Genomic DNA, 27,796 nt, shown 5'->3' with positions numbered 1-27,796 from the left:
TTCACTAATACAGCTCAGCCCATAGACCTAAACACATACAGGCATATGCAACTGTATTTAATACAATGTGTTGTGCACAAATCATTCACAGACTTAGATTAACACATCTAGAGCATATGCAAGATGAGAACTGTTCTGTGACGCCATAACTGTGCATTTTCTTCTGTCTACGCAGACAGAGCAGCCTGAAGGGAGCAGGGTGATGGCTCGGATCAGTATTGTGTCCCATACTGCACGAGGAGTGGCTCCTTCTCTCCCCGCTTCACGTTGGAGAAGTTAAAAACAATTGCGCTTTGACCTTTAGATTCTTGGTTCCTCAGGAATGTAGCGTTGCTGGAAGTAGCAATCTGCAACAAAAAAAAATCCAATATGCCAAGACAAATGTTGTCAAACATATGTTTGTTCCAACGTACTGGATTAAACACCACAAACTGTGAAGACATTGCTTGGAGTTTCTTTGCCACACACATTTATTTGTGAGCGCAGACAGCCTCCTTGTGGTCAAAAGCTGTAATCACTGAGGGTTTGGACTCTTCGTCAGAGCTGATGAAGATAAAACGCCCAACACGATGAAGCGTTTCACCATTGTTTGACTGAAACTTAACCCTGGGTCATAAATAGTCCTATTGAAGTATAAAAGTGCACTTTACACTATGTTAGTTGTCTTCGTAAGATGTTTCGTTCTGTACCTGAGATCTGTTGTGGTGACGAGGGCGGCAGGCGATGACCCCGATGAAGGAGAAGGTGGCAACGAGAATGGCAGCGCACGACAGGATGAAGATCAGGTGGGTGTTATCTGCAGCTCAAACAGAGGAAAACATGTCGCTCGTGAGTCACAGTGAAGCCACACTTACACAATGTTTTAAGTTGCAATTTAAACTGAATTTTAAAAAAAGGAGAAGTCTATCCTTATACCCGGACTGTTCATTTTGATATCACAATAAAAATACAACTTGACTTTGTAATGTTGTTTTACATGTATGGTATTAACTTGCAGTGTGTCATGTAAACATATTAAGGAGTATTCATGTTAAAGTCTCCCCACAACAGCAGCAAATCAATTGAACACAGCGGACATGTGCCGAGCAGCCCTGATGTCCGCTGCTCGCTCTCCGTCTGTGGAACTAACGCAGTAATCAGCACATCAGTTTCATCTGAAACACCTCATGACACAACACAACGTGGCTTTGCTTCAAGAACCCGTTTTGATTGAGGGAGGCCATCCAGAAGGTAAGGATTAAATGATGAATTATGTATTACCTTGTGGAAATAATGCACTGCATGCTCATGAATCATTGGATAGTGCCACTGATTTTGATTCGTTTTGATTCATTCAACGCAGTGAGATCAGAGAGCTAAAAGTTATCAATGGATTTAAATTTAGGTCAAGGTGTAAACTAATTAGTACATGTATATAATGACATAGATATTTAAAGATTGGGTTTATTTGAAGATAATACGAGTTAAAAAATAAAATCACCCAATTCACCAAAACACCTGCTCAATTGAAAAGGAATAATTCCAATAAATACACAAGTACATGAATACAGATATGTGTACTGTAAGAAGTTATACATTAAATTAAAACAAGTTTACAGACAGTTTGTATTTTACAAATATACACACTTTCTAACCTCTTCTCTCTGTTTTAATGTTTTGATTCATCCTCAAAAAGCTTTTTCATGGTTCTCTCGGTCATCCATGCTCACACTGATATTATAAGAGACGTTCCCATGTGAAGGACAGTGACCAGCAGTGGTGAATAAAGTACCCAAAAGTCATACCTGAATAAAAGTAAACATACCTTACTGGAAAATTAATCCAGTAAAGGTAAAAGTCACCAATTAGAATAGAATACTACTTGAGTAATAGTCTTAAAGTATCTGGTATTTACAGTACATAAGTAAAATCAAGTGGATGAATGAGAACAAACATGTATCTATATTATGTACATTTAAGTCGAGGCTCTTGTTTTGTAACTTACTAACTATGAAAATGCACTTTTGCCATTATCTAATATATTTTGGAGTGGTTTCATAACCCTGAATGATCAACCAGCTTCATAAATTCATAAATTCATAAATAAATGATTTATGTTCCCTCAGTTTCATGTCTTGCCCAAATATATCTTGTCTCTCCTATCTCCTCCATGGAAAAAGTTGTGATAGCGTGTGTGTGTGTGTGTGTGTGTGTGTGTGTGTGTGTGTGTGTGTGTGTGTGTGTGTGCGTGTGTGTCCACTCACCGTTCCTCCTGACAAAGAGGCTGAAGGAGGTCTGCAACTTGCTGATGTCGTTGTGGACGCTGATGTCGAGGCAGTGGACGCCGGCAGAGGTGAAGGTGTGGTTCAGTCGCAGCGTGTTTTCATACAGCATGGTCAGCGTGCAGCTCGCCGCCGGGTCCGGCACACAGTTGGGCAGGAAACGCCAACACACCCATATGGGAGGACTAAAGACACACACACACACAGAGGGAGAGGGAGAGAGAGAAAGAGAGAGAGAGAGAGAGAGAGAGAGAGAGAGAGAGAGAGAGAGAGAGAGAGAGAGAAAAGAGGTTTCATGGTATTTTACCTGCATTGGTCAAGAATGTCAAAATAAAATACAAATCTTAATATTTTCTTTTTCGTACTGATAATTTTCATTGTAACTTGCGTTGATCATATTGCATTAAATATGTCAGATTCAAAGGATAGCATGCATTTAATTGCAATAAACATGATATTAAAAAAAGTCAGCTTACCTTCCATCAACATGAAAAGCCAAACTCGTGTTCTGAGACACCATGTAGTCTGAGGGCCCCTTCAGCTCGATGTTTTTAATGGCATCTACACATTCATTTCACTTATTAGCCATCTTGTCAATTATTTTCGGCTCAACATTAGGCTGGATACGAAGCTCTTATATGCTGTAAACTGCACATGAACTAAAACATATAACTACAAACCGAGGACTTGGACGTCCGTGGAGTAAACGTCGGTGATTGGAGGTGAATATTTGGTCACGATCGCTCCAACTTTCAGCTGCAGTGTGTAGTTCCCTGACTCAGTGTAATGATAGCGAACCACTGGCTCGGTCCCTTGGATCACCTCTCTGCATCAAAATAAATAGGAAAAGAAAAAGAAAAGCATCCCACCTTTTTTTTTTTTTACATTTCAAATATTGAAAAGTGCTCGTACCCGTTGCCCAAGTCCCACGTGTAGGAGAACGTTGCCGTGCTGAAATTCTTTTGCGGATCGAAGAGTTCAAACATGGTCTCAGTGGGAACATCTGAAGCCAGTTCCCTTGTGTCCCGCACGTAGGTGGCGTTTCCATCCATCTGATAGAACACCAACTTCCCAGCAATGTTTTCTGTAAAATAAGAACAATAAAGAAGTAATACTCTTAGTTATGAAGCCACAATGCCTGTAAGAAAAGTATAAATGACAATTGTGGGACGGCCTACCCAAATCTGTCCAATTCTGTGCGGCCTTTGCCACGACCAGAGGAAGGAGCATCAAGATCCACGCACTTTTGTTTCTGCAGGCATACATCCCACCTTTTCAAAAGAGATCAACCACTTCAAATGTCTTAAATATGTGAGGGGTGTCGGATTTACCTGTCCATAACTGCTGGTCCGCAGGAGGACCTCAAGTAGAAGTTAAACCTGGAAGCAGAGTGGTTGGACTCGGGCGAGTCGAGGGGGAATGCGGCTCCTCCTGACTGCCTGTGAGATTCAGAGCGTGCCGTGAAGCTGTAAAGGCTTGAAATTGTCACCATGCGTTTCAATCATGTGGCTCTGGAGCAACAGTCAGCTTTTGTGAAGGAGACTCACATCTCTGTCAGGGATGTGGGGCATCTTGCTAAGATGTGGCTGTTTGAAAACAGGAATAACTATAGTTTCATAAGGACGGAGGTGTATTGAAATCCACACGGTGGCGCTAACAACTAAAGGTTCAACAAAAACATTGGTTACTCAGAGTGACTGGGGACTATTCTTAATGTATGGCTAGATGAAGTATATAATAGAAGTGTATTAACATGTATTGTTGGTCTGTAATCAAATTTTATTCGTAAAAGCTTTTCATCTCTCTTACATATAACAAAAATAAAATAATTGTATGTAAAATCATTCAAAATATAGGCTACAGGTAATAGATACAACTGAGAAGTGACATTATTTGTAAAGCTTTACTTTGGGTGAAAGCAGACAACTGCTCTGAGGCCCAAATTGTGATTTGTGTTACCTTTAAGTTGCATCAAAAGCAGCTGATACTAATACACTATATTGGATTGTCTGGGGTATACTTTACCTATCGGCCGCGGACATATTTCAATGTCAAACCCTGTAATTAACTTATCCTCAAATGTTCCTCAACCATGTGACATTTACCTAGCCTCATGATACATCTTAACACCTCACAAGGTAGTCCCACAGTTAGTGACTTTATAGATTTAATATGATAATAACAATGTGCTATGCTCTTTGAAGAAACAACTTCAGTTTATGAAGTGATTCAATCTGCTTTGAATGTGTTGTAATGTAGTGTTTGTGTATTGTAGCACTTTTACATACAATAACACAATCAAGGATCTGTATACAGACTTCCACCAGTGCCTGGACAGTACAGCGCCCCCCCTGGGCCAACAGGAGCGTTGCATGCTGGCACCAGAAGCGTTAAACCGAGTCCCACCTTAAGAGATTATTTCTTCTTTTTTATTTGTTTACAAGAGACATCCAGACTCATAACTTTTTGATTTCCCCCACGCGATAACTTCAATTGAATATTACATAAATAGTGACGTCACGGGGGCCCTCCCTCGCGCCCCGCCCTCGTGAGCCCTAAACTCACGCAGAGGTGTCTCGGTGTCCCGTCAGTCCGTCAGTCCGCGCGTCCTCACCGGCCGCCAGCGTCTCTCTGTCCACACGCGCGCACCGAGGTGCATGCAGGGAGCAGGACCAGCTGTGGGATTGATTATTCGGAGTGAACACCTGGATTAACAAACACCATTTGTATTTTTTTATTATTTCTTACTCTTTTCTTCTTCTTTTTAAATTTTTTTTGTACGACTTCTGGGCTTGAGAAACAACCTGCCACCATGTCTCGGGCTCCAGATGATGTCAGCAAGCTGACTGAAAGTACATACAAGGTAAGTCTTATGGCAAATAATGCAGCAATACTCGATCATTGTTTTCATTAGTTGGGTTATAATTCTGTTGCATTTTAACCCCGACCATAAATCACATATATAACAACACTATAAATGTGTTAGAGACAATTATTGTGAGTCTGGGCTTGTATTTTATTTAAGGACCCATTTTGTTGGACTCTTCTGAAGCTCTCTGTTTACAAGCGGAATAAAGTGTTTGTATTTTATAACAGCTTGTCATGTCCAACAACAGGAAAACAAGTCAATATTGTGTTATTTAATGATGCAAAGCAAAGCCCAGCATGCAGTCAAAGCCCACCTGTCTGTCTGACGGGAAGAGTGAGAGAGACGATTCAATCAACCTGCTTGTCAATGGACATTAAGTGATTTGATCAGAAGTCCTTTATTCACCTTGATTGGTTGGTTTGGAATAATCCAATCAGGTTTTCACTGATCCCTCATGTGATAAGAAGGTGAAGATGTGACTGGGTGTGAGAGGCTGTTTTGTGTGTGTGTGTGTGTGTGTGAGTTTTTTTTTTAACCAAATGTCTTCAAAGTCTAAGACGAAAGTTTTGACTGAAGGTTAAACGGTTATTTTAGAATTTGGATTGAAATTCAAATTGAAAAGTATCTGTTTGAATATGATGCAATGCTGGATTAGCAATATGGAGTGTGTGTTTTGTCTAGAGAGAGAGAGAGAGAGAGAGAGAGAGAGAGAGAGAGAGAGAGAGAGAGAGAGAACCTACCTGTGTAGTTAACAGGGTGCCACAGTTTCAGCTGGGAGAGAGAGAGAGAGAGAAAGAGAAAAGAAAGCAAGGAACCTGTTTCCCCCTTTCCCTCTCCTCCTCTGCTGTTTTTTTTTTCTTCATGTAAAGTCATACCTACACTTCATTGTTCTGCTGAGGGCGTGCCAGGGGAATAGAGACAGGGAGGTGAACAGCTCTTGATTGTTGAGGCATTTCAATGAGAGGCAGCGAGAGACGGGGGGCAGGGGTTGGGAGGGGAGCGTGATGAGGTTCATACTGCAAATAGCTGGCACTTTGTGTGGGACTTCGCTCTTATAAGGGAGTTGTAAAGCATGTGTATGGGGTCAAGTTAAAGATTGAACGTTTTATTGTTCAGGCCTGGTGATATTTATAGAGCAACGGCGCAAACACTTGCTCTGGTTTTCATGTGTTTCTCTTCTCCTCCCACTCCCACAAAAGTAGCCTCACGAGTTTTTATCATTCTCAGAAGGTCTTTAAAAAATATATAAATAAAAATGAGTTATCCAACTGTGTGAAACTGTTTCTAGATCAGGAATAAAATGGTTGTTTTTCTCCACAACCCCTCAATCTCTGCTCTCTGTCCCCCAGAATGTGATGGAGCAGTTCAACCCAGGCCTGAGGAATCTGGTCACCCTCGGAAAGAACTATGAGAAATCAGTCACAGGTAAACACAGCTCTCGCCCCCCTCAAAATAGGATGACACCTGACACGTCTTCATGTGAACTTGACCCCCTCTGTGTACCTCAGTGTCTCCACTCATCAAAGACTTTGGTTTGAGTAAAGTGTCACTCAAGCACAAAATGATCCAGCAAGTTTCTCAGCCGGTAACCAGAGGATATTTGTCTGTGTCTCCCATGCAGCGATGACTCTTGCTGGGAAGGCCTATTTTGATGCAGTGTCAAAGGTCGGAGAGACTGCTACCGTGTCTCCAGTCTCCCGAGAGCTTGGTGAGTCTAAAGCAACTCCAGGTTCAATCCACCTCCAGTGATATCCATATTCAAATGTCTCTGTGGTGAAGCTGGAAAAGAGAGTGAATCATCACCTTGTTTGTCGTTGAAAGAGTTTAAGATTTTGGAAAGCATACTCTCATGTCTGTACAGCAAATATAAATCGACAGCTAGCAGCTGGTTATCTTAGCTTAGCATACATTGAATAGGGGGAAACCGCTCGCCTGAATCTCTTTGAATGTAACAAAATCTGCAGATATGTGGTAATTAGTGAGGTTTAGAGGCGCTGGTCGGCAGCATGTTGTGGTCTTGTCTGACTTACTCCAGGCTTTATGCAAAGCTAAGCTAACTGACTGCCTCATAGTGTACAGACACAAGACACAAGAGTGGTATCACTCTTCTCATCTAACTCTTAGCAAGAAAGTGCATTTGTCAAAAAAGTTGTGCTGATTCCTTAAAGTCGCCGTGAAATGATGAAAGTGGCTTTTTCACATCTCCACCATATGCCATATTTTGCCTGCATGCAAGTCAATTATGCAAACATCTGCGAATAACATTGAAGGAACCTTTGTGGCACAGTAGCATTAGCATTTCATTACAGTCTGCTCTCACCCTCGCTCGGATTGAAGTGCTCCCTCTGCCTGTTCTCCGAGGCAGCCAAAAAGCCTCTACAGGTTGTTTTTCATTCATCATGTGACTCATCTCCAATTATTCTATTAGTGCTAAAATGTGCAGCTGACCTACTTTATCCAGGGGTTGTGATTTGTCGCTATTACCAGTAAGTTCTTTTGTTTTAAAAATCTACTGCGTCACTCCTTAATGCAGGTGCTAACACATTGGACATGCAGAGAACCAGAGTAGAGGATTGAAAATTGATGAATTATGCTCCGTCATCCGGCTCAGGGGCTTTTAAAGAAAAATTGTCACCCCAGTAAACATAATTTATTGACTAAGTTCTCTGTTTTTTCGATGGCATTTGCATTGCTTACAGTCATAAACAAAATTTGATGAAATGTCAGACGAGGTGAGGTGATTTCCACAGAGATGCCACTGTGTGAAAGAGACGAGATGAGGCGTGTTGGGTCATGTTTGGTGAAAATGTAAATAAAGGAATAAGGAAGTTTAAAAACAAGGCAGCACAACTGAACATTGGCTCAGTGTCAGCGTCTGAAAATGAAACCGTGATGAAGAATACGTTTCATAATGCTAAAGTGACAGACTTGCAAAAAGAAATCTGGACCCTGAAGTATCTCCTTTCTCCTGTCAGTCAGAAGGATTATATTTTAAGTGAGTGACATTACAAAGAGCTTTCTTATCAACCACAGTTATACCTACTGGCCAAATATATAACATCCCTCTTGGTGCCAATTATCCAAACACTCTCCACACTCTGCTGTCAGGCAATGTTGGAAATGTTTGTCTGGCCGCACCTGTCAGTTAAGATGCGTCATTAAAAAGTATGTTCACGCTCCACGGGTTGCCGGTGACAGTTACACTGCATGGCAAAAACAACATGGTGGGACAACTTCACAACTGCTATGCTCGATGCTCTGTCATCTTTGCTTTTGAACACGTGGAACGTTTGCAGCTTTCACGTTGATTGCAGCATTTCGAATAACACTTTGAAGAGCAGATGAAACGGGTTCATTTGTAGGGAGTGACATTATTCAGCTCCAATCACACGTGTCCATCGAAACATTGAAATGGCGTTGAGCAGAAAGGTGCTTGAATGGAGGACGTTGGGGCTGTGGGAATTCTCTCACACATTGCAGCGAGCCGAGTAGCAAACACACTGAACAAACAGAAAGACAGAGGAGACCGTCTTCCCACCCCTGATCCTCCTCAGCCCCCTGTTCCTCCATCTGTCTCACCAAAAGCCCAGCGCCGGTCTCTACTGTCTGCCTGTGGAGGCTCGAACTGCATGAAAAGACACAAACGTCTACGTAAAATGAAATAAATGTGCTGTAAGAATAAAAACAAAAGACATGAGACAGAGTTAAACAATGATGGACGTGTTACAATGTACAGACTTCAAGAAAAGGACCGCTCTTTACCTTCATTCTTCAGACATGCTTATACAGGATTTACGATTGTTTATTATTAAATGAATATTTAATCATTCACTCTCTAACATCTCTGACAGTAGGTGCTACATTTAGCCATAAAAGTCCAAGCACGGAGCATCATTTATTTTAAAGTGCACCACTGTCGAGAATGAAAGCACAAACGCTTCACTATGTTGTGATGACTGGAGCTCCTCCGCAGACACCTGTAAGGTATTTTTTCTCTGATGCATGTTAGAGTTCAGTTTTGTTCCTACGTCTGTGAATGGTGTAAAGAGAACTGGCGTCACTGTGGTCGGCAGGCATTCGCAGAAAGTTAACTTCATACCGAGCTATTAGTTTTCCTCGGCTACAGTTTGTCCACATTTTCTCCTTCTAATTGATGCAAAAATGGAGGTGAAAGTAGAAAGTAAAGAAGTCGCAACTGCCTGGAGACAGTGAGTGAAAACCTATAACCTGTGCTGTTTGATCTCCTTATTTATGACTTTAAAAGCCCAATAGCATACTTCCTTTTATAATAGTTACTTTATCAGGGTCCCTTTACTATCCAAATGTAGGCCACACGGTACAGGGATGTGATTTAATGATACAGCGCAGTAAAACCAAGAAAGGGGAAACCCTTAGATGAGATTTTCTCCCATGTCCATACTTCAAATAACCATCTTCCCTGCTCTTCCATCTCTGATTCTTTAATGGGCTGCTACCACTATTAATTACTCTAAATATTTAAGAATAATAATAAAAAAAGACTTTTAGTACCCTGTCAAGAACTAATGACTCGCACAAACTAAAAGTTGAATCGATACGGTATAGATTCAATACATGGTGGCTAATGCTAGCTAACGCATATTGCTGTGTGATGGTGACTACAGTTAGCTAATATATAATGGGTACCATTTAGCATTAAACATACAGTAAATACCTTTGAAACAAAAGAAGCAAACAAAGTACGTTTGGAAAATTCAATGTGCCATCAGTTGGTTGTTTGGTAAAGGTCACCTATAGTTTCATATGTGTAATTATAGCTTGTCATCGGTGAATAGATTTTTTTTGTTTTGTTATTCATTTATAAGAAAGTGGTCTGGCAGCGCGGCTTGTTTGCCGTATTTAAAAGCCATAGTTTTCAGTGGGTATACAATTAGAAACTTCCTGTGCATGAGGCCATGACTGGACTCCACAGGGAGTTGCCATTCCACTCTGAAAAGCAGCAGGTATTCAGGGACTGAAAGTGTTACAGCAGAAAGAATAGCAACATCCCCACCCCTTCCACCGTTTCTTCGTTTGTCGAAATAGTTTTTTGAAATATTGAAGTCCACTGTCAGCATGAGAAAATGGAAATGTCAGCCAAAGCAATATGTTTCTCCCCAGTGAACGAGGATTTAGAGCGGGCAAACCGCTGAGTGTTTCCTAGCGATAGCTTTTGTAACGGGTTTTGAGAGGAGCTATTTATTCTGCAGGGAGGTTGATGGTATAGATAATAAGAGATTGGGACATTTCAAACATCTGGCAGAGAGCTATTTCATGGGATCGTTTCTCTCTATAGACAACAAACAGTTTTGCCCGCAATATCAGTACATGATGGGCAATTTATCTTTTTTTTGCCAGACACAACATCACCAGAAGCATCAGGGAACCATAAATTGTTCCTAAAAGTCAGTGAAGGTACCCGTCCCTTTGTTTGTGTCTGAGAACACAGGGAGCAGACTCATTCGTCCTGGCTCCAAAACACTTAACAGCTTTAGTCCAAGAACCTCTAATGCTTTCTTCTTGGCAGGAGCCGGTTCGCTCACAAATAATGCAGTTTATGTTAAAACCATTTAAGGATATGTCTCCCCGTCGAGACCTTTAATAGTGGTCTCCTTGAGCCAGTCGGGTTTAAAAGTGTTAAATGTGCTTTTCTTATAAATAAAGAGACGCATAATCTCTGTGCATTTTGAACAAAATGTAATTCTTTTTATCGGAGATGATTTATGTGACGTACGTAATTCCCCGTCTCACCTTACTATTAGAGTAATGAAATCCAACTTTCACCAAAGTTTCATCGGAAGAACGGTCCAACATTTTTGGGAAATACGCTTATTATGTTTCTTGCCAAGAGTTGGATGAGACATCTGTGCGTTCAAGTCGACGCTCCAGCCAGGAGGCTGAAAGTACGGCGAGCCCGAGTCTGTCCGAAGGTGATGTCCGAACCAACCCCTCACAATCCATAACACGTCATATCTTGTTTGTTTCTCCGTTTGAAATTAGTCAGGATTATGTTTACTCTTGAACAGTGGCAGGATAGCCGTGTCCTCCTAATTCCTGTCTTTACGCCAAGGTAACGGCCTCTTGGCTCCAGCCGCAGACGTCTACTTAGAGTACTGACATCAAAGTGGTATCCATCTTCTCATCCAGCACTTGACAGGAAAGTGGGGAAGGGACAATTTCCCTAAGATGTTAAACTATTACTTTGCAACCTTTTTAAAATGAAAGTGGTGTCTGCTCTCCTGCTCATGATAGAAGTATGGGCAGCTGCATAGGACAATTAGCTCAACCATATGGCATAAATGTATCTGTGCCACCAAAATATCCAGGTCAGTCACACAGACACAGATTGTTTTCCCAAAAACCGGCCCTAGACGGTTGAAAACAAAAAAAAAAGGAGGGTGGAGGTTGTTTTTAAAGAGTCCACTTATTGTTCAGTCAGTTATGACTCCTCTCGTCACGCTCTACAGGTCCCTAAGGATGCCATATCTCAAACACCCTGCTTCTGCCTCCACTATCAAAATGAATGCTCCCGGTGCTTTGGGACTTTCCTCCAAGGGACCTCTAAAGAGGCCGGGGACTCGCTTACCGCTCAAACTAAGATGTCGCAGCATCTAAAATCCAGTCACGCGTCAGTCCTTTCACAAAAATCTCCCATGAGCCTCTCCTTCGGAAGTTGTTTATCGGCTATTATAGATTTTGGCCAGTCGATAAAATCAGTGTCCATGAAACTTAATTGTCTGCATAAAGAACTTTTGACATAAATATGCCATTTTTAAAGTTATGAGGTTTGCCTTTAGTTTGTTGTTTTAAGTGAAGAGAGATTTATATTGATGCTGGAGGCTGCAGTTATTTTTATGAGTTCTAGTAATAAATTATGTTATGTGCCGTGCGTGACTGCAGGTCATCGCTCTGTGTTAAGGAAGCTGTCAGACATGCTGTGTGGCGGTAGATGCTCCGATCTCTAAACAATAATAAATTACTACAAACCCAAAACAGATGGCTTTTGATCATCAGCGGTGTGAGAAATGAATGATCCATATTCATGGTGGCATCTCATACCGGTCATAATAACTGCAGGAGTGATAAAATGCCAAATTATTGAAATTGACATGGAATTTTTTCCCCCACCATTGTTCTATATTTAAAAAATAGGTGATTGTTTGAAAACTAATTGTCAGATTATTCGATAATAATTGTCAGATTAATCGTTAATAATTGGGTGTGTATGTAATGTCTAAGTAAAGCAGTCTTTAATTGGTATGTTTGAGTTCATGCAGTTGTTTTTGACTAAACGGTCTCACCTCAAGGTCCATTAATAAGTCACTCCTGAGCTTTTGATCATATTACATGACATTCATCAGCAGAGAGGCTTCGCCCACTTTGTAAATACATCACATTTATTTGTCCATGTTGGATTCAAAGTTGAATTTCAGTTCATTCTCAAACTTGAAAAAAGCACTTCATAAAACAGTATCACCTCAGATCTGAAGCCTTCAACTTGAGCTATGTTATGTTATGCAGTGATTGTTGGTTCTCGGTGGTTGTTTATACAGCGAGTCCAGAGTCCAGCGTTTAACCACAGTCACCTTCCCATGTGTTTTCACTACATTGAATTCAACACTCAACACAGTGACATCATGATGATAACAGGAAGGCAATAGCTCATCGTGAGCAACCCCCGATAAGTGTCTCCCCACCTGCACTGGAATGTGTGCAATTGAAATCCCATTTGATCCTGAGTCACAGAGGAGGAGGCTGCACACACCGCAAATCTGCACAGACAAGCCCAGTGATGCGTCTCATGATAAAATAGTTGCACAAGACCATGACCGATGAAGGCGCTACCAAGTTCAGCATTAACTCAGACGTTCCCTCGGTTAGAGGAGGAAACTCAATAAGAGACAGATTTCCATTGAGATAAGAGTGGGGAAATAAAGGCGAGGTTGAAAAAAGGAGCCACGGAGTCAGCGACCAGTGTTTGCCTCGCCGGCGTCATCTCATGTTGTACTCGCTTATCTAACACCGCATCGCCAGTCAGGGGTTGGCACCGGGCACTCCCAGCACATAAATGGCATCAACGGTTGAGAATGTCGAAATCTCTCCATCCTGTCGGCTGTCTTGTAAAACAGGCATGAGATACAGGTTGGAAAGAGTCAATTCAACATGTATGTTAACTGAAGCCGTTTTTCAAAGACCAATTTTGATCTCACGGCAAAATAAACATCTTTTATTCATAGCTTTTCAACCCTAATGTTTATCTTCATTTCATACAGGCTTAAAGCTCCGACTACCAAACTACATGCTTCAAAGTCATTGTTGTAGTTGTAAGCTACACAATCTGAATCAGTGTACACTGGCATGACAAATTTGAGTGTTGAAACAGTGGAGGAGAGAACAGGCGTGTTCATAACTCAGTAAGCAATAAGTCATATGAGTGAATCACGGATTATAGTTTTCCACATGGATCTCTTATCGACTCTATATGCGTACAAAACCATGTGCACATTGTGCAAATCGTCGACTCAAGATTAGATTGTCTTGGCACTTAAAATCCTCAAACGGGAACAAATAGCCTGCAACAGATATGAGATTAGATAAAGTTAGAGAAAGCTTGAATCGCAGTTCAGCCCAGTGGACGCTAACAACTTCTTTTAGTTTTTTTATTCACACTTTAGCCAGAAATCATTTTACACCTCACATATCACATTTTAATTCCACAGAGAGAAAGCCAGCATCAGTTTTCTTACTTACTTTCTTACTTATTTACAACATTTTACTTTAGATTTATGATTCGCCGTACAGTCCGTAAAAAGCTGTGGTACCCCTCTGTACCATTCACCCTCCCACTTGCAGGCGTTCACACCTTGTTAACCCCAAAGGTGAAACCTCCAGGTGTACAACGGCCCCTTTGAACCCTCTCCTGGCCTTTCTCAGCCTCCCCCTTCGACCCCTCGCGGTCCGTTGTTGGGGCTGTACAAACAGCCACCGCTCCCTGTCCAAGCACAAAGGCAGCATTTACCAGTACGTTCTGGTGACCTTCAGAGGGCAATGTTGTTGTAGCTGGACGCTGCCTGCTGGATCATGGGAGTACAGCTCTGTATCAGTGGGTCATTACGTTTGTTTGCCCCCGAGTACAGGCGTGCGGGGAGGAATGTCAGGTGTTGGGTCCGATGTGTGTTTAGGTCGAGTGTGCCAACATGGGCAGCTTTTACAGATGTTTTTTTTTTTTCCAACCTGACACCTGAGCCTTCTTTATATTTTTATGACGGTGTTAAAAACCCTCGCAGGTTGTCTCTCCTTCTAGTGGTGACGCTATCACATATCCAGATATGATGTCCCATATTGTTTTTACAGGTTACACCACAAACACGGTGTCCTATAGTAAACCTTGAGTCTAGATTTCACCCCATTGTGATAGAGGGAGCACTATAAACTGCTTAGCTACGATTGTCCACTTCTGTTTACAGTATTGACTCACTCCCATTGTCTTGTGTCATATGCTGCTCTATCTATGCCGTAGCCGGTCTGTGAATGGAGACTGTTCTGTTCTGTTGTATCCGACCGCACAATACCAGAACGTTTCATAGAGATTACTTATTGACAGCTGTTTAAATATTGAAAGGAGATAAGTCATCTGTGAAATATGGGCTGTAAACATGTACGCAAGGCCTGAGGAAAACATAAATGTGTTCATAAATTAACATTTCTCCTGAATCTGCATCTTGTTTTGTATTCTTGTTTGCGTGCGGTGGATGTGTTTGTGTGGTGTCTGGTTTACAAACGCTTGCTGTCACCTGCCTTTCTTCAAGGAATACTTATTATTGAGAAATGCACTTTCTTGCCAGGAGTAAGATGAGAGGATTGACACCACTCTCATGTCTGTACGGAAAATAGGAGGCTACCACCAACAGTCAGTTAGCTTAGCTTAGCACAAAGACTGGAAACAGGAGGCAACAGCTGGCTTTGTCTCCAGGAAGCGAAACAACGCACCCTCGAGGTACCAAATTAACACATTAGCACATATATAAAATGTGCAAATGTAACAAACCACTTTGTGGTTCAAGGATGAGTTATATGTCACGTTCTGCAGTAGCATGGCGCTTTTCTAACTCACAACGAGAATGCCTGCTCAGAATACAAAGCCCATGGGGCCATATATACGAAATGAGTTTCTTTCTTTTCTTTGTAATGATCTTATTAAAACAATTTCCTTTCTAGGTGTGGTTCTGATGGAGATCTCAGACGCCCACAGGAAGGTCTACAATGAACTGGAAGAGAATGTGAGTAGCCTTAAATAATGGTCTCCAACAAATGCATACTTTACTGATGTGACTGGTGTTTCGTAAAAATAGAAAGACAAACAGATTTTGGGCTTTTCATGAGATTTGTTCACAGTGCGAAAAACGTAGAATACGGCCAGCTCGGATTTTAAATGGACATCTTGTGTTTTCTCAGGAAAGCTCACCGCTCTCATGTTGTTCCCTTCGTCTGTCAGGCAGCACAATGGATCTTAACAATGAAACAAGACGAAGGCATTCTTGTGCTTCAATTATGTCTTTAAAACAGTTTTTTCACCTGTTGAAAAAGCCTCTCTGAATCACCAATTTTCTCCCCGATGAGTACCCTGTGGCCACCAACACTCAGCTTATCTTCACATCAGAGACAGAGATCTGCCATTTCATACACTGGCCTGTCTGTACACCTATAACCTCCTCAACCTTGTGTGCTCATTCTTCACATTTTAGAGAGTTTTATTTTGTTGAAACTAACTGTGAAAGAGAGTTGGCTGAGAGTGGAAAACCCAACAGAATCATCCTGACCCTTCTGCCTCGGGGTGAAATGCCCCAAATACCTGCCGGCGACAAGAAGTCAAGTGTTTGAATACGGCGACAAGTGAAACACAACAGTTGTTGATTCTCGTTGGAAATAAGTAGAAATACGTATAAAAGCAACCGATGTGCTGTGTGAATGGCTCCCGTCGCTGCTCGTGTCAACTCTGGACTGATCGTACTGCATCCGCGAGAGGGGGAGGTTGTAAATCTTTAACCATAACAAGCTGATTACACATCCCTGATGGTTGGAGTCTAATCCTCTCAGAAACCCATTATCGTGCATTCCACCAGGTCACTCCTCTCTTATCGTAGCGTCTCCATTGAGCCGTGCGGTTGAACTGTACATTGAGTTTGGAACAGCGTGCATGCAGCACGAAGTGTGTCGCAAGTGTGTTTGAAGGTGTTTGAACTTTCTCTCTGCAGTTCAAGACGTTCCACAGGGAGATTATTATTGAGCTGGAGAAGAAGACAGAAATGGATGTGAAATACATGAACGTGAGTGTAATCATATGTACATGCCTCTTACCATCGCTTATAGGGTTTATAATGCAAACACATTTCATGAACGCTGAGCTTAGATTGACCAATTCGTCTCGTAGGGTTCTGTGACTCAAACGATTATTTTAGCTTCTTTGTTTCCAACATTTGTATGATAAAAACTGCAACCTGCTCACTTGTCGCATCTCTCCCTTGTCACACGTCCTGCAGGCCACTTTCAAGCGCTATCAGTCGGAGCACAAGGTGAAGCAGGACTCCCTGGAGCGCTCGCAGACAGACCTGAAGAAGCTCAGGAGGAAAAGCCAGGGAAAGCACTCGTCCAAGTATGAGATCAGAGAGAACGAGGTGAGAGTGAAACCAAACCAACGCCCCGACGTTTTTTTCCTTCCCTTCAAAACAAAACATGTCCGATACTTTGTGTGTTGTTGTATGCTCATGCTCTGAGGCCGGAGAAAAGAGAATATGACACTTGTAGAATTTATGTGACGGGGTGGAGAGATGTGGCCAAGATAGTTGTCATGATAATCGCATACCAGCGTGAAGGAGAAAGAAGGAAGGTGTGGGACTGAAATTGCAGGTTTTGCTTTCCAGTTATGCTTTAATTTGACTTGGCGTCATTGATGACAGACATTGAAGATGCGTGTTTAAACACTGAATATCTTTAAAAAGCTATTTTTTTCTGGATGGGAAAAGGGAATAGGACCATCAAAGGTGCCACCACGCCTATAGCTGTTTGCAGATTCCCTGTTTCTGCACGCAGCAGAATGAGACCATTATGCCTCGCCTCACTGCTTTCAAATACAGACGGAACATTATGTTTTTTATTGAAGCCATACACACCTAGATTTGCACAAACGCATGAATAAATGCTCACATGTATGCAGACACACAGTTCAGGTTGTATTGGAGGCAGCAAGTTGGGATAGTCGTTTTCCAAATGGTTCATTCCTGGTAACCAAAAATGTAGTTAGTTGTCACAAAATGTCAGATCGACTTGTATTTTCAGTGCAGCTAGATAATCATATCATCCAATGGCATGTTTTGTCAAACAGAGCTGCAAGAGAAACATCCAGTCCTTTATAGATTCACAATCAGTTTAGTTGTTTGGTATTTAGACTTCTCTGCCCACAGAGGATTGGATTATAACTGAAGTGCAACACACACAACGGGTTCCCAACAGGCCGGAAAGCGCTAGTTAGCGCTTGCTAACTAGCATGCTGACATTAATCATACCGACTTTTCATCAGCTCACACGCGATTGTGAGCATATTAGCATTCTGGCTAGCTCATAGCAAACATAAAACGTTTGCCGCAGTGGATACAGACCTTTCTTTACATGATGAATATAATGGACCATAAATACACAACACACAGCATTTAAAAACAACATTGTGAAATTCCCCAGAAAACAACTTTCATTTTAACCCATCAGTCGGTCGAATTGTACCTTTAGCAGTGTACGATGCGTAGTAAATATTACCGAGCAGACAAACAGTCTGCAGTGTGGACTAATATGGTCTTTTCCATCACACACACTGAAAACAAGTGTCACTGCCAAGTGAATAGACGCACACACACACTTGGCCATGAAGGATTAGTCAGTGTTGACATCACCATTGCTTGACTAGGTCTGTTGTGTGGTGTGCAGTGACCCTGAGTCTATTATTTGAAGCGCATGCTCTCAAATGATTGGTGCATATCGCCGGGTGTTTACGTCCCGCTGTCCGCCACCAACAAGCAATCTCAACACCTCAGACAGCAATTTGCTTTGTAAATCAATGCGCTGGGATAAAGTCGAGAGTGCAACGCCAGAGCAATAATTCCTGTCTCCGTCTCGCTTTAATTTATTGACTGGTTCGGTGTCCTCACTTCGATGATGGATGCTGTGTGGGCCTGGTTTGCTTCGACAGAATTGCTCAACAAAACTTTTGATTGAAAAATCGAGACGTGATTGCAGGTTGTGAACGTCCTGTTTCTGTTTTTCCTCCGCTGTCAACATCCGAAGTGGTGTGTTTGTCTTTGCACAGCACGTTTTAAACGATACTCTCACAGACGTCCCTTCTGGGATCCCGCCTCTCTCAGAAGTGTCTTTCATCTGATTAAAGACGACACTACAAAGGAGACGAGGCTCCGCCGAGCTTTCTTGCCAGTGATGAGCTCGGTCTTCGTCTTTCCGCGCTCTCGGCTCTCGCCGAGAGTTTGACCGACTGTTTCCTGTGAAAATGGGGGATCCAGAGCCTTGCTTCAGGGTGTAACAGGCGGCAGCCGTGCAGAGAGAAAGACACCAGATCGGAGAGGAGCGTCTCTGACAGGCAACTTTAACCGTCACCATGACAACCTGGGAAAATGGGAGAGACACTGGAAAGGGAGTGGGTGTAGAATAAAATAAGAAGTAATTGTAAAGTACTTATATGCTGAGGTTCAGTTGCGTATCTGCTCTGCGTCACTGGCAGAATGGTTCTCTGGGAGGAACGTGAGTCTTTCAGCACAGATTAGATCCACGCGCAGCAGGACACCCAAAGAAACTCCACGCTGAGCGCAGGGACATCGATCACGAGGCTCGTTAGGCTCAGATTAGTGGATCTGACTCCAGGCGAGCGCGCGAGCATTAAGCTGCGACCACAGAGTTCACTTTTACTGAGAGCCACGGAGTTAAAGAAGCACATTAACTATCGCAACTTCTTCCCCTGGAGGGTCACAGCCGGAGACTCTGGTGACGGAAAGATGTAGTCAAGAAACATGACTTCATGATAATAATTTCACTTAATTGTAAATAAATTAAATACAAAAAATGGGGGGGTGGGGGGGGGGGGCTAAAAGAAAATACATTTCAATTATGGAAAAAGAAACTAATTATGTGATTATTAATACATATTTGAAACTTTTTCTTATAAATTGTATTGTTTTATTGTTTCATGTTTTATTTTTAACAACTCTGTTCTATTGTATTTGAAATAATACTCTTCTTAGTTTTTCCTTTGTGTGTTCTTTTATCATTGACTTATTTGAGTGATTCTGTTTTTTTATTTACAATTTTTTTAATTCTATTTCATTACTTTATTCTAATTGTTTATGTTGTGCTATCTAACTGATTTAGGGTCATTCTGCCTTCTTATGAGACTGATGAAGCACTGAGAGAAACACCTTTCTCTGGTTAATTGTTTTGTTCATTGTCTTTGTGTTCACTTCTCCATATGAAACTACAACCTCTCACTCACCATATTGCTCACTTGACACCTGACGAGTTATTAAACCAGGATTATTACCCTCCTCACTCTCCTATGACCCCGTCTGCAGTATGTGGAGACCATTTCGTCGCGCCAGATGGACATGCAGAAGTTCATCGCTGATGGCTGCAGAGAGGCCTTACTAGAAGAAAAGAGACGCTTCTGCTTCCTGGCGGACAAACATTGCATGTTCTCCTATCAAATTAGCAGCTTCCATGAGAAAGTAAGCATGGACAGAGAGTTAATTCACAGTCAAACCCCTACACTGATGCACGGTTTGACATCTATCTTCCTTTCTCTGGTGTTTCCAGGCCAGAGAGATGCTGGCCATGCAGCTCCCCAGCTGGCAGGAGAAGTGCAGCGACATTACCAAGGTGCCGGACACGGTGACCACCATGATAGAGGAGTTGTCCCCCACTCCAAAGCAATCGCCTCGGGTTGAACATTACAACAGGGTGAGCGTTGGTCCTGTTTGGATTTGTGCTGAAATGTCATCAAAATGGCTACATTTCATGATATCACAGTTTGAGCTTTATTCTCTTATCATGTGCTTTTCATCCCTATCTTTAATACTCATCTCAAATGAAAGCGCTAGAATAAAAGCATTCTAAATGTTACATATGAAGAAACTGTGTCGACAAGACTCGCCCTGAAGTGTTTTATCTTGCCAAGGTGCTGATATCTGTTGTATCAGATCGAGGCTGTTGTGTGTAAAGTGGTTGGTTATCGTTTTCTGGCTGTCAGCCATGGGAAATCCTGCACATGCTCTTGTTGCACTTGTAAAGTCCCCTGATTGTTGTTTTGTGTGGCTATTTTTTGCCGCGTAGGAGGGACACGTTCAGTTTCAATTACCGTACTGCATGTTTAAAAAGCGTTGCCTTGACACAGACTGTATTCTGATCATTTACAGAACATGCTTGTCATAAGTTTATTATGGCTGTCTCCTATTTTGTTACATTTTGCATCTGCTAATTATGTTCCTCTTCTTGTCCTCAGAACAACGTAGAGTCGGGGGCGCCTCCTCCGGCACCGCAGCTGAAGGCCCAGATCAGTCCGCTCGCCAACATGTTCAACCCAGATCCCAGGTTTCCTTTCAGCCAACAGCCAGACAACAACTCAGGTACATGAGGGGCTTCTCTGACACACAAACATAAATATACAACCACCCTCACAAAGGACTGCGGCATCTGTCAGTCTTATCGTTAAGTACTGTACAACACGTCACGTTATTTGTTTCCTCCTTTGACGTTTCGTCAAAATCGGAGCAATGTTGTCTGTGAAATTGTGTTACAATTTTAAAAAAACAAACGTTTTTGGGGAATGGAGAGATGGAGGAGGAAATTATTACAACTCTCATATCTGGGTGTCAAACGGAAGCTAGCAGCCCGTTAGCGTAGCTTAGCAAAGACACTTGAAGCAGGGCGAGAGAACGCCGAGCCTCTATCACAGGAGGTAACGACATCCACCCGGCTTTCCCAAAATGTCAAACCGCTGCTTAAATGTAACATTTCTTTAAATTACCTTTTGATTTCAAGTTCAGACAGACGACTGATATGATCCGTCTTGAATCTCCTCCAGACCAGGGCAGTTTTGGAGAGGTCAGCCTGTCCCGGTCTACATCCCAGTCGTCCGGTCTCAATGTGAGCAGGAAGCCCAGAGTTCGGACCATCTTTCCCCACTCGGCAGGCAACAACCACACACTCCTCAGCTTCGACGAAGGCGACATCCTCGCCCTGCTCATCCAAGAGGAGAAGGACGGTTGGTTGTACGGAGAGCTGGAGAAGACACAGCAGTAGGTTTTCCACTAGTTTCATATTCAGGGTTTTCTTACCCTATACTTATATATATACTTTAGTTTGCCCATCTTTTCATCCATCTCAGTGTCTGTGGTTGTAAAGTTTCATGATTTCATGCTTTTCTTGTTGTCGACATGAAAACAGCACACACAACATGGAGTGATCCGACTCAATCGTATTGCCTCGTCAACAAACATCGGATACAGTTTATTCCTCTGTGGGAGGGACCAATATTGTTGTCCAACATGTTTCTTCATTACCATAAACAAACCCACTGTAGTTTATTTTAAGTCGATCCCACAATCACATCCCGGCTGCTTCAAATACAATAAATACTCCTTAATCCACCAAATGTGTAATAATCTGCCAGACAATCTGGGGAAGTTTGAAAGTACTGTGACACAGACTAAAATATTGTTGGTTTTGCTCTTTTCAAGTGACTTGTTGTCGATAAGAAAGATATAAAACGATAACGGATATAAGGATTTTAAGTCTTGCATAACTTAAAATCAATGCAATCCTGAAACGTGGAATAGGAACTTTTATTGAGAAACCTTTGGCACACCCACACGAGGAAATGTACTCAGCAGCACTGACACCTACATTTTTCACATAACTGGAGTTAGCAGTACTAGTTGCTTGCTTTGTGTTTGTTAATATTTAGTTGTGCTAATACATCACTGCTCAGGAACACAGAGTATGTCAGGTATGTTCCACAAGACAGTCGCTCTCGCTCACTCTCTTGCCCCACCCAACCACACCACACACACACACACACACACACACACACACACCAAATGTCGAGGTGCAGAAACACACACGTACACAAAGAGGCATCTGGTCTTGTATATTTCCTAAAACAATTTTGTTTCCCTTTTCCCTAATTTCCCTTCACCCTGGCACATGATGATGAGTGAAGGAACTTAATATGTCAAGCTAAAAAAAAAGCAATTGAGATGAAATCGCTCCTTTGAACAGCAGCGTCGACTCCATTTCACCTCCAGACGGCAGAGAGGGAGAAATATTCTCAGTCGCTGAAGCAAATTCTTCCCTGCGTCTTATTCCCCAAAGCAAACACGTACGGCACCTGTTGGCTTTGTGTGTCTCGTTTACTCAGATCATCAGCTTGGAAAATGTTTATGTACATCAAGTAATACCTGCACATAGCTGCAGCAGCACAAATCCATCAAGTAGCCTCATAGCAGTCATCTTCAACCGCTCGCTGGATGAATTAGGACTCATAACACAGGCGAGCGGATTACATGGCGCTCGACGAGCTTCTGACGACTATTTGAAACAAATGAACAAAGGCCTTATCTGTCTGTTTGTTTTAAAGAGGCCTTTGGAATTAAAGTGGATTTACTGCGGCCGGTGGTGGTTTGCAAAGACGAGGACACGTTGGGATAAATCACATGACATTCTGTTTCTTAGCAACAAATCCAGTGCATTGGTCTGTCTCTGCAATAAGTCATATTTTTCTCCCAACGAGACTTGGAGACAGCTTCTGGGTCTTAGTGAACAAAAACTGTCTGCCTGACAAAGATTATATGTACATCTCATTCAAGTGTGTTGTCTGTAGCAGCTAATCTGCTGTAAGCACACAGAACGGAGGAAGTCAGTGTCTTTCTGCTCTGGCTCTCTTGCACGACTCATTCTTACTTTAAAAGTTTTGCAAATCAGCATATTTAAAAAGTCTCAATTATTCTTTTCGTGGAATATATTTGTAGATATGTTATTATGTTTTCATGCAACCCACCCTTCTGTATGTGTGCATGACAAACATCATGAACCTATGTTGGCGTGTTGAAAGATGTGCCACTATAATCTGGTTCAAAGTCTTTCTGGTTGATTGTGTTGTTTTAAATCAAATGTTTGCTTGTAATATTGTTTTAAGAAATAGCTTGACGTTTTAGAAAATACACTTATTAGCTTTTTTTGCCAGGAGTTAGATGAGATCAATACCTCCCCTCCTCCCCCGTCTTCTATTACAAAAACTCCAGGAAGATAACAGTTAATGAATATCCAAGTAATCGTTGAATAATAAAGATTTGATTGCTTTTATGACATTATGGTGTGTTTGACTTCCTTGTTAGGCGGGGCTGGTTTCCCTCATCTTACTGCAGACCTCATACTGAACCTGCCGTATCAAACAGGTAAGAAAACATTACAACATGCTGGGAAGAGAATCAATGATTTGTTTTACAGCTGAACCTTGATGTCATGTGCGTTAGCAGCAATCTCGGCACGCCGGTGCGGAGTCCGAGTGCGGCCAGTCTGCAGAAGCAGGATGAGGAGGACGCGGTGTTGCTGCCGCCAGCAGACTACAGCGACGACACGTCTTCCAGCCCGGCGGCCTCTTCAACGCCCTCGCCACAGAACAAGGTCAATGCCAGCACCTCATTAAGCATCTCCTAACCACATGTCATCTGCTGCATTTCTTAAAACAGTTTTGTCTGTGTGTGGATGTGATTCACTAGACATTATTTGTTCCTTCAGTCCGCCATTTATCACTTTTAATAATGTGGAAGTACTTTACTATACGATGCGGAGTAGAGGAGAACATTGGATTTGAATGTCTATGAAATGGGCCACTTCACACTTCACACTTCCTACAAAACGTATTATGTCCCCTGATAGGATATCTCTATTGCTTCGTCTAATTAATCGCTGACTCTTTGACTAGACCACAAAAGGCCATCACACATCTCCAACTGTTAGTCTGACTAATCGCGTCTTATCAACGTATCCTCGTCGTTTAGTAATAGCCTCCACACCCTCAAGGTGGAGCACAGCCAGATACACGCCCTCACTTCCTCTAACCAGTTCAAGGAAATATGTTATATTTATCGAGCAATACTATTTCCCCAAAGGATGTGTGAGCTGTTGCCTTAAGTACTGAGACATAAACGACGAGTGAGAAACCAGAAAGTTGTCGTTTAAAAAAAAAAAAACACCTGAGAAATGCTCCCAGCCAGGTTTTGTTGAGTAATGGAGAGGTGAGAGGAGAAGGAGAGTTACATAAAGGACAAGAGGGTTTCGACACAATTCATTTTCATTTTCGTGCCTACACTTTTTTAGCTGATTGAGAATGAACTATAGCTGTCCAGCCGGCAGACAAGCCTAAGCACACTTCCTCATCATCACCTTCCTCGCTGCTCTGCCCGTACGCAGTGTCCTTTGTATCTGCTGCCTCAGGCTTTCACTGTGAAATAAACCACAATGAGGGATGTACCTTTCCAATAGGGATCACTGTGCTTTTTTACTTTCCTTTTGCTCACCTCATCCTCTTGTGATTCAACATTTTGTGAAAACATAGCTCAGCATTGATAAGGCCACCTACCAAGAAAAAGGCTGGCTGTGCTCTTTACGTTTGTTTTTGTGACTGTGGGGCAAAGGTGGGCCTTGTCACCATTTCATGGGGGCTTTAGTTCCCTGAACTGAGTCTCTCAGGCAGCATCCAAATCCCTTCTCCTTAATCTTAAAACATTGTTTTTTTCAGGTTTGGAGTGTATATATATATATATATATATATATATATATATATATATATATATATATATATATATATATATATATATATATATATATATATATATATATAAACATTTATTTATATATAATAGATTTCTGAATTCCGTTTACATATTTTTGGCCATTTGTCTTGAAAAAAAAACAAGATTTTGAGTAATATTTCGAGCCACAAACAAACATAAGCTAAATTCAGGAGGGAGAGTCTAAATACAGAATTCAGATGTTGTCTGCTCTCTAATGGAAGAACAGGGTAATGCATGTTTTTTATGCAATTAGTAATGAATGCAATGCAACCATTTGTATTATCTTCATAGCTTATAAGGATAAAGATTTTAAAAAATCCACAAAGTTTACTATATTCAGTTACTCTCTCTCTATCAGCCCTCGTCATGCACAGTTAATGATGAATGATAAATTAATATTTGTACCTGTTCTTATCTGATCTAAAATGAAAACAACATCCAACACAAATTAACAAACTCCTAGGTGGAAACATTTATGAACTGCTGTAGCTCCTCTATAAATGTTCCTCACAATATGTTATATAATATTGTGTGCTATAGCCGCCTCACAAAGGTCAGGGACAATGTGTATGTTCCCCAACTGTATCGACCCCATGCTCACTTGGCTCTGTGGAGGTTGAATTCAATATCGTTGTCCTCAAGTGAGAGAAAAAGAGGAGTGTGTCTCTCGCCATGCCGCCTTTCTAGATTGTCCAGATTCCAGACTTGGTGAGGTCTGAGGTTAACATGTAGTTGAAGTACATATCTAAGCTCCTCCGCACGGATTGGGAAGGAGGGGGACTGTTGATGGGAAACCTTACCAAACCAGTCTGACAACACTGACTTTCTTCACAGCTGGAGGGAGGGTGTGGATTTGTGGTGACTGTGGTGGTGGGAATGTTGTGTGTTATTTCTTTCAGTCCACTGGATCTTGAAGAGTCTTTTCTTCTGTGTTTTTGGCGACAGGTTTCTTTAGTCAATGGGACTGCAAAGGCTCACTTTCTAGGGTGAGTGACCTAACACAACTAACTAAAACTCACAGTTTTTGTGTGTCGGTAATTCAACTTAACCACATAATGATGAATTTGAAGGCGTTGTATCAGCATGATGACTTTTTTTTTTCCCCCCCCACATGTCTTTTCCTGCAGAGGAGGGAATCCATTTGCCACAGTCAAGCTGAGACCAACAGTCACCAATGACAGATCAGCACCTAATGTCTAACACAAAAGATGAGGTTTTTCACCGCTGTCATGCCTTCAGGGGAATCACTGCAACATCGGACCTCTGCGACACACTTAATATTCCTCCAACCCGACATCTCACCGGCCTGCATGCCTGTCTCTCTCAGTAACAGTCTGCTCTATTAAAGGAATCCATTGTTTCTTGGCACGCGTGTGTTTGACTGTGCCAGTGTGTGTTTTACATGAGCCACAACAGGGAAATATTGCAATCAACACAGGGAGAAGCCGGAAAGCAAAGATTTTTGTGACGCAAATATTTTGCATTGTACTAAGAATTCCCCCCCGAAATGAAAATTTTGAAAAATGTAATGCTAAACCCACCACCAATGATAAACCCCTACTACAGTGTATAGATAATTACTGAATGTAAATACTCTGAAAGGGGCCAAGATTGAACTATTTGGGTTCATTGTGTGTCTGATGGTCCCACAAATGCCAATGGAGTTTCTACGGACATGCTAACAAGGTAGTGATGAAACCTGGAAAGATGCTTGGACAGTGTCTGTAAGGTCTTTTCCGGCTTGTTTGTGCTGCAGTCAGTGCAGTGTTTCATAGAGAATGGAGAGATGCAGATTAACTTGATGATGACCAGGAAGCCCAGCAGCCAGACCGCCTGCCTGACTTACCCAAAATATATTGTCATTTCTGTTTTTGTTAAAATTATTTGTGTCTTTCTTTATCTCAAGAGGCATTATGATATGCAACGGTTGTGAGAATGAAGGTAGAGTGACAGCGCTGGGAAAAGGGTTTATCATTTGAGTGACGGACAAACAGCATGTCACTGTTTAAAAGGAGAAGGCTATTTATACACACCAACTCTGTATGATATTTAAATAGAAAATGTGTGTGCAGAAGTCCATTCTGTGATTAATTTAATATTCTTTTAAAATACGATAGCCGCCGGGCTTATGATCCCAAGATTATTTTAATTCGACTGCTGGTATGTATTTGAAATGGGCAATGACCTTTTGATGAAGGGAACTCTTTTCACTCCTCATGGTTTCACTGTTGTTTAAAGTAGATTCTGTGTACAATGCACAGTTTATACAAAATACAAATGTACCTTCCTGGTAGACATTTGCTTTGTACGAATAAAGTGGGTCATTGTTTTAAAGTATTAACTGTTTTGTAAAAAGCTTTTTTTTTGCCATGTTTTGGCATGACAGGATGTTAATGTATGATGAGGAACTGAGCGATGAAACAGTTGATTGATGCTCGTGGACCCGTGTGTGTAAGTGAAGCCATCTTAGTTATTGCCTCATGCTTTCTTCAGAGTACCTCGCCACTGTGTTGACCGATGTAGTCTTTTTTTTCTCAATAAAACAAGGTAAAGTAAAAGTTTGAATAACTAGTGTTCAATGCCTCTTCTGCTTTGATATACATATATATTGTGGGAGACTTGCGTGAAAGCGGTTACCTGTTTGTGTTTTCTCTTTGATTTTAGAAGCTTTGTTCAATATTATTAAACTCATTTCCATTCAAACATGTAATAACCAGTATACATAACATGAGTAAAACTAA

The 27,796-nt window shown here is 41.8% G+C and overlaps 2 protein-coding genes across 3 annotated transcripts; one reads left to right on the top strand and one right to left on the bottom strand.

Moving 5' to 3' along the window:
- Positions 1-212: 212 nt before the first annotated feature.
- tmem130 (transmembrane protein 130) lies at positions 213-4,376 on the bottom strand. Its single transcript, XM_068583493.1, has 7 exons — positions 4,367-4,376; positions 3,174-3,345; positions 2,942-3,087; positions 2,738-2,822; positions 2,244-2,446; positions 690-796; positions 213-347 (listed from the first exon to the last, which is right to left on the bottom strand). The coding sequence occupies exons 1-7, from the start codon at positions 4,374-4,376 to the stop codon at positions 213-215; spliced, it is 858 nt and encodes a 285-aa protein (XP_068439594.1).
- A 507-nt stretch (positions 4,377-4,883) lies between these two features.
- Positions 4,884-27,596, top strand: baiap2l1a (BAR/IMD domain containing adaptor protein 2 like 1a). 2 transcript variants are annotated; one of them, XM_068583229.1, is made up of 14 exons: positions 4,884-5,124; positions 6,480-6,555; positions 6,752-6,838; positions 15,367-15,428; positions 16,404-16,475; positions 16,689-16,823; positions 19,776-19,928; positions 20,017-20,160; positions 20,702-20,825; positions 21,284-21,497; positions 23,595-23,654; positions 23,736-23,883; positions 26,001-26,041; positions 26,183-27,596. In XM_068583229.1, exons 1-14 carry the CDS (start codon positions 5,074-5,076, stop codon positions 26,253-26,255), a joined length of 1,440 nt encoding a protein of 479 aa, XP_068439330.1. In that variant the 5' UTR covers positions 4,884-5,073; the 3' UTR covers positions 26,256-27,596. The 2 variants fall into 2 exon arrangements, with proteins under 2 accessions (XP_068439330.1, XP_068439329.1); XM_068583228.1 differs by having other exon boundaries at positions 23,733-23,883.
- Positions 27,597-27,796: the final 200 nt, after the last annotated feature.

The sequence above is a fragment of the Clinocottus analis genome, unplaced genomic scaffold, assembly GCF_023055335.1.
Source record: "Clinocottus analis isolate CAN_PGR_092001 unplaced genomic scaffold, fCliAna1.0.p SCAF_19, whole genome shotgun sequence".
NCBI lineage: Eukaryota > Metazoa > Chordata > Actinopteri > Perciformes > Cottidae > Clinocottus > Clinocottus analis.
Note: the sequence above shows the minus strand (reverse complement) of the source record. Positions and strands in the feature narration are given on the sequence as shown.

Bases quoted from the DNA above. Each gene is read 5' to 3' on its own strand.
- tmem130 (XM_068583493.1), bottom strand. The intron at 3,088-3,173 runs GTACGAGCACTT...ATTTTGATGCAG, and splicing joins ACGTGGGACTTGGGCAACGG to AGAGGTGATCCAAGGGACCG. The intron at 2,823-2,941 runs GTTTGTAGTTAT...ATGAATGTGTAG, and splicing joins CACGGACGTCCAAGTCCTCG to ATGCCATTAAAAACATCGAG.
- baiap2l1a (XM_068583228.1), top strand. From the start codon at position 5,074: ATGTCTCGGGCTCCAGATGATGTCAGCAAGCTGACTGAAAGTACATAC. The intron at 6,556-6,751 runs GTAAACACAGCT...TCTCCCATGCAG, and splicing joins CTATGAGAAATCAGTCACAG to CGATGACTCTTGCTGGGAAG. The intron at 26,042-26,182 runs GTGAGTGACCTA...CTTTTCCTGCAG, and splicing joins GCAAAGGCTCACTTTCTAGG to AGGAGGGAATCCATTTGCCA.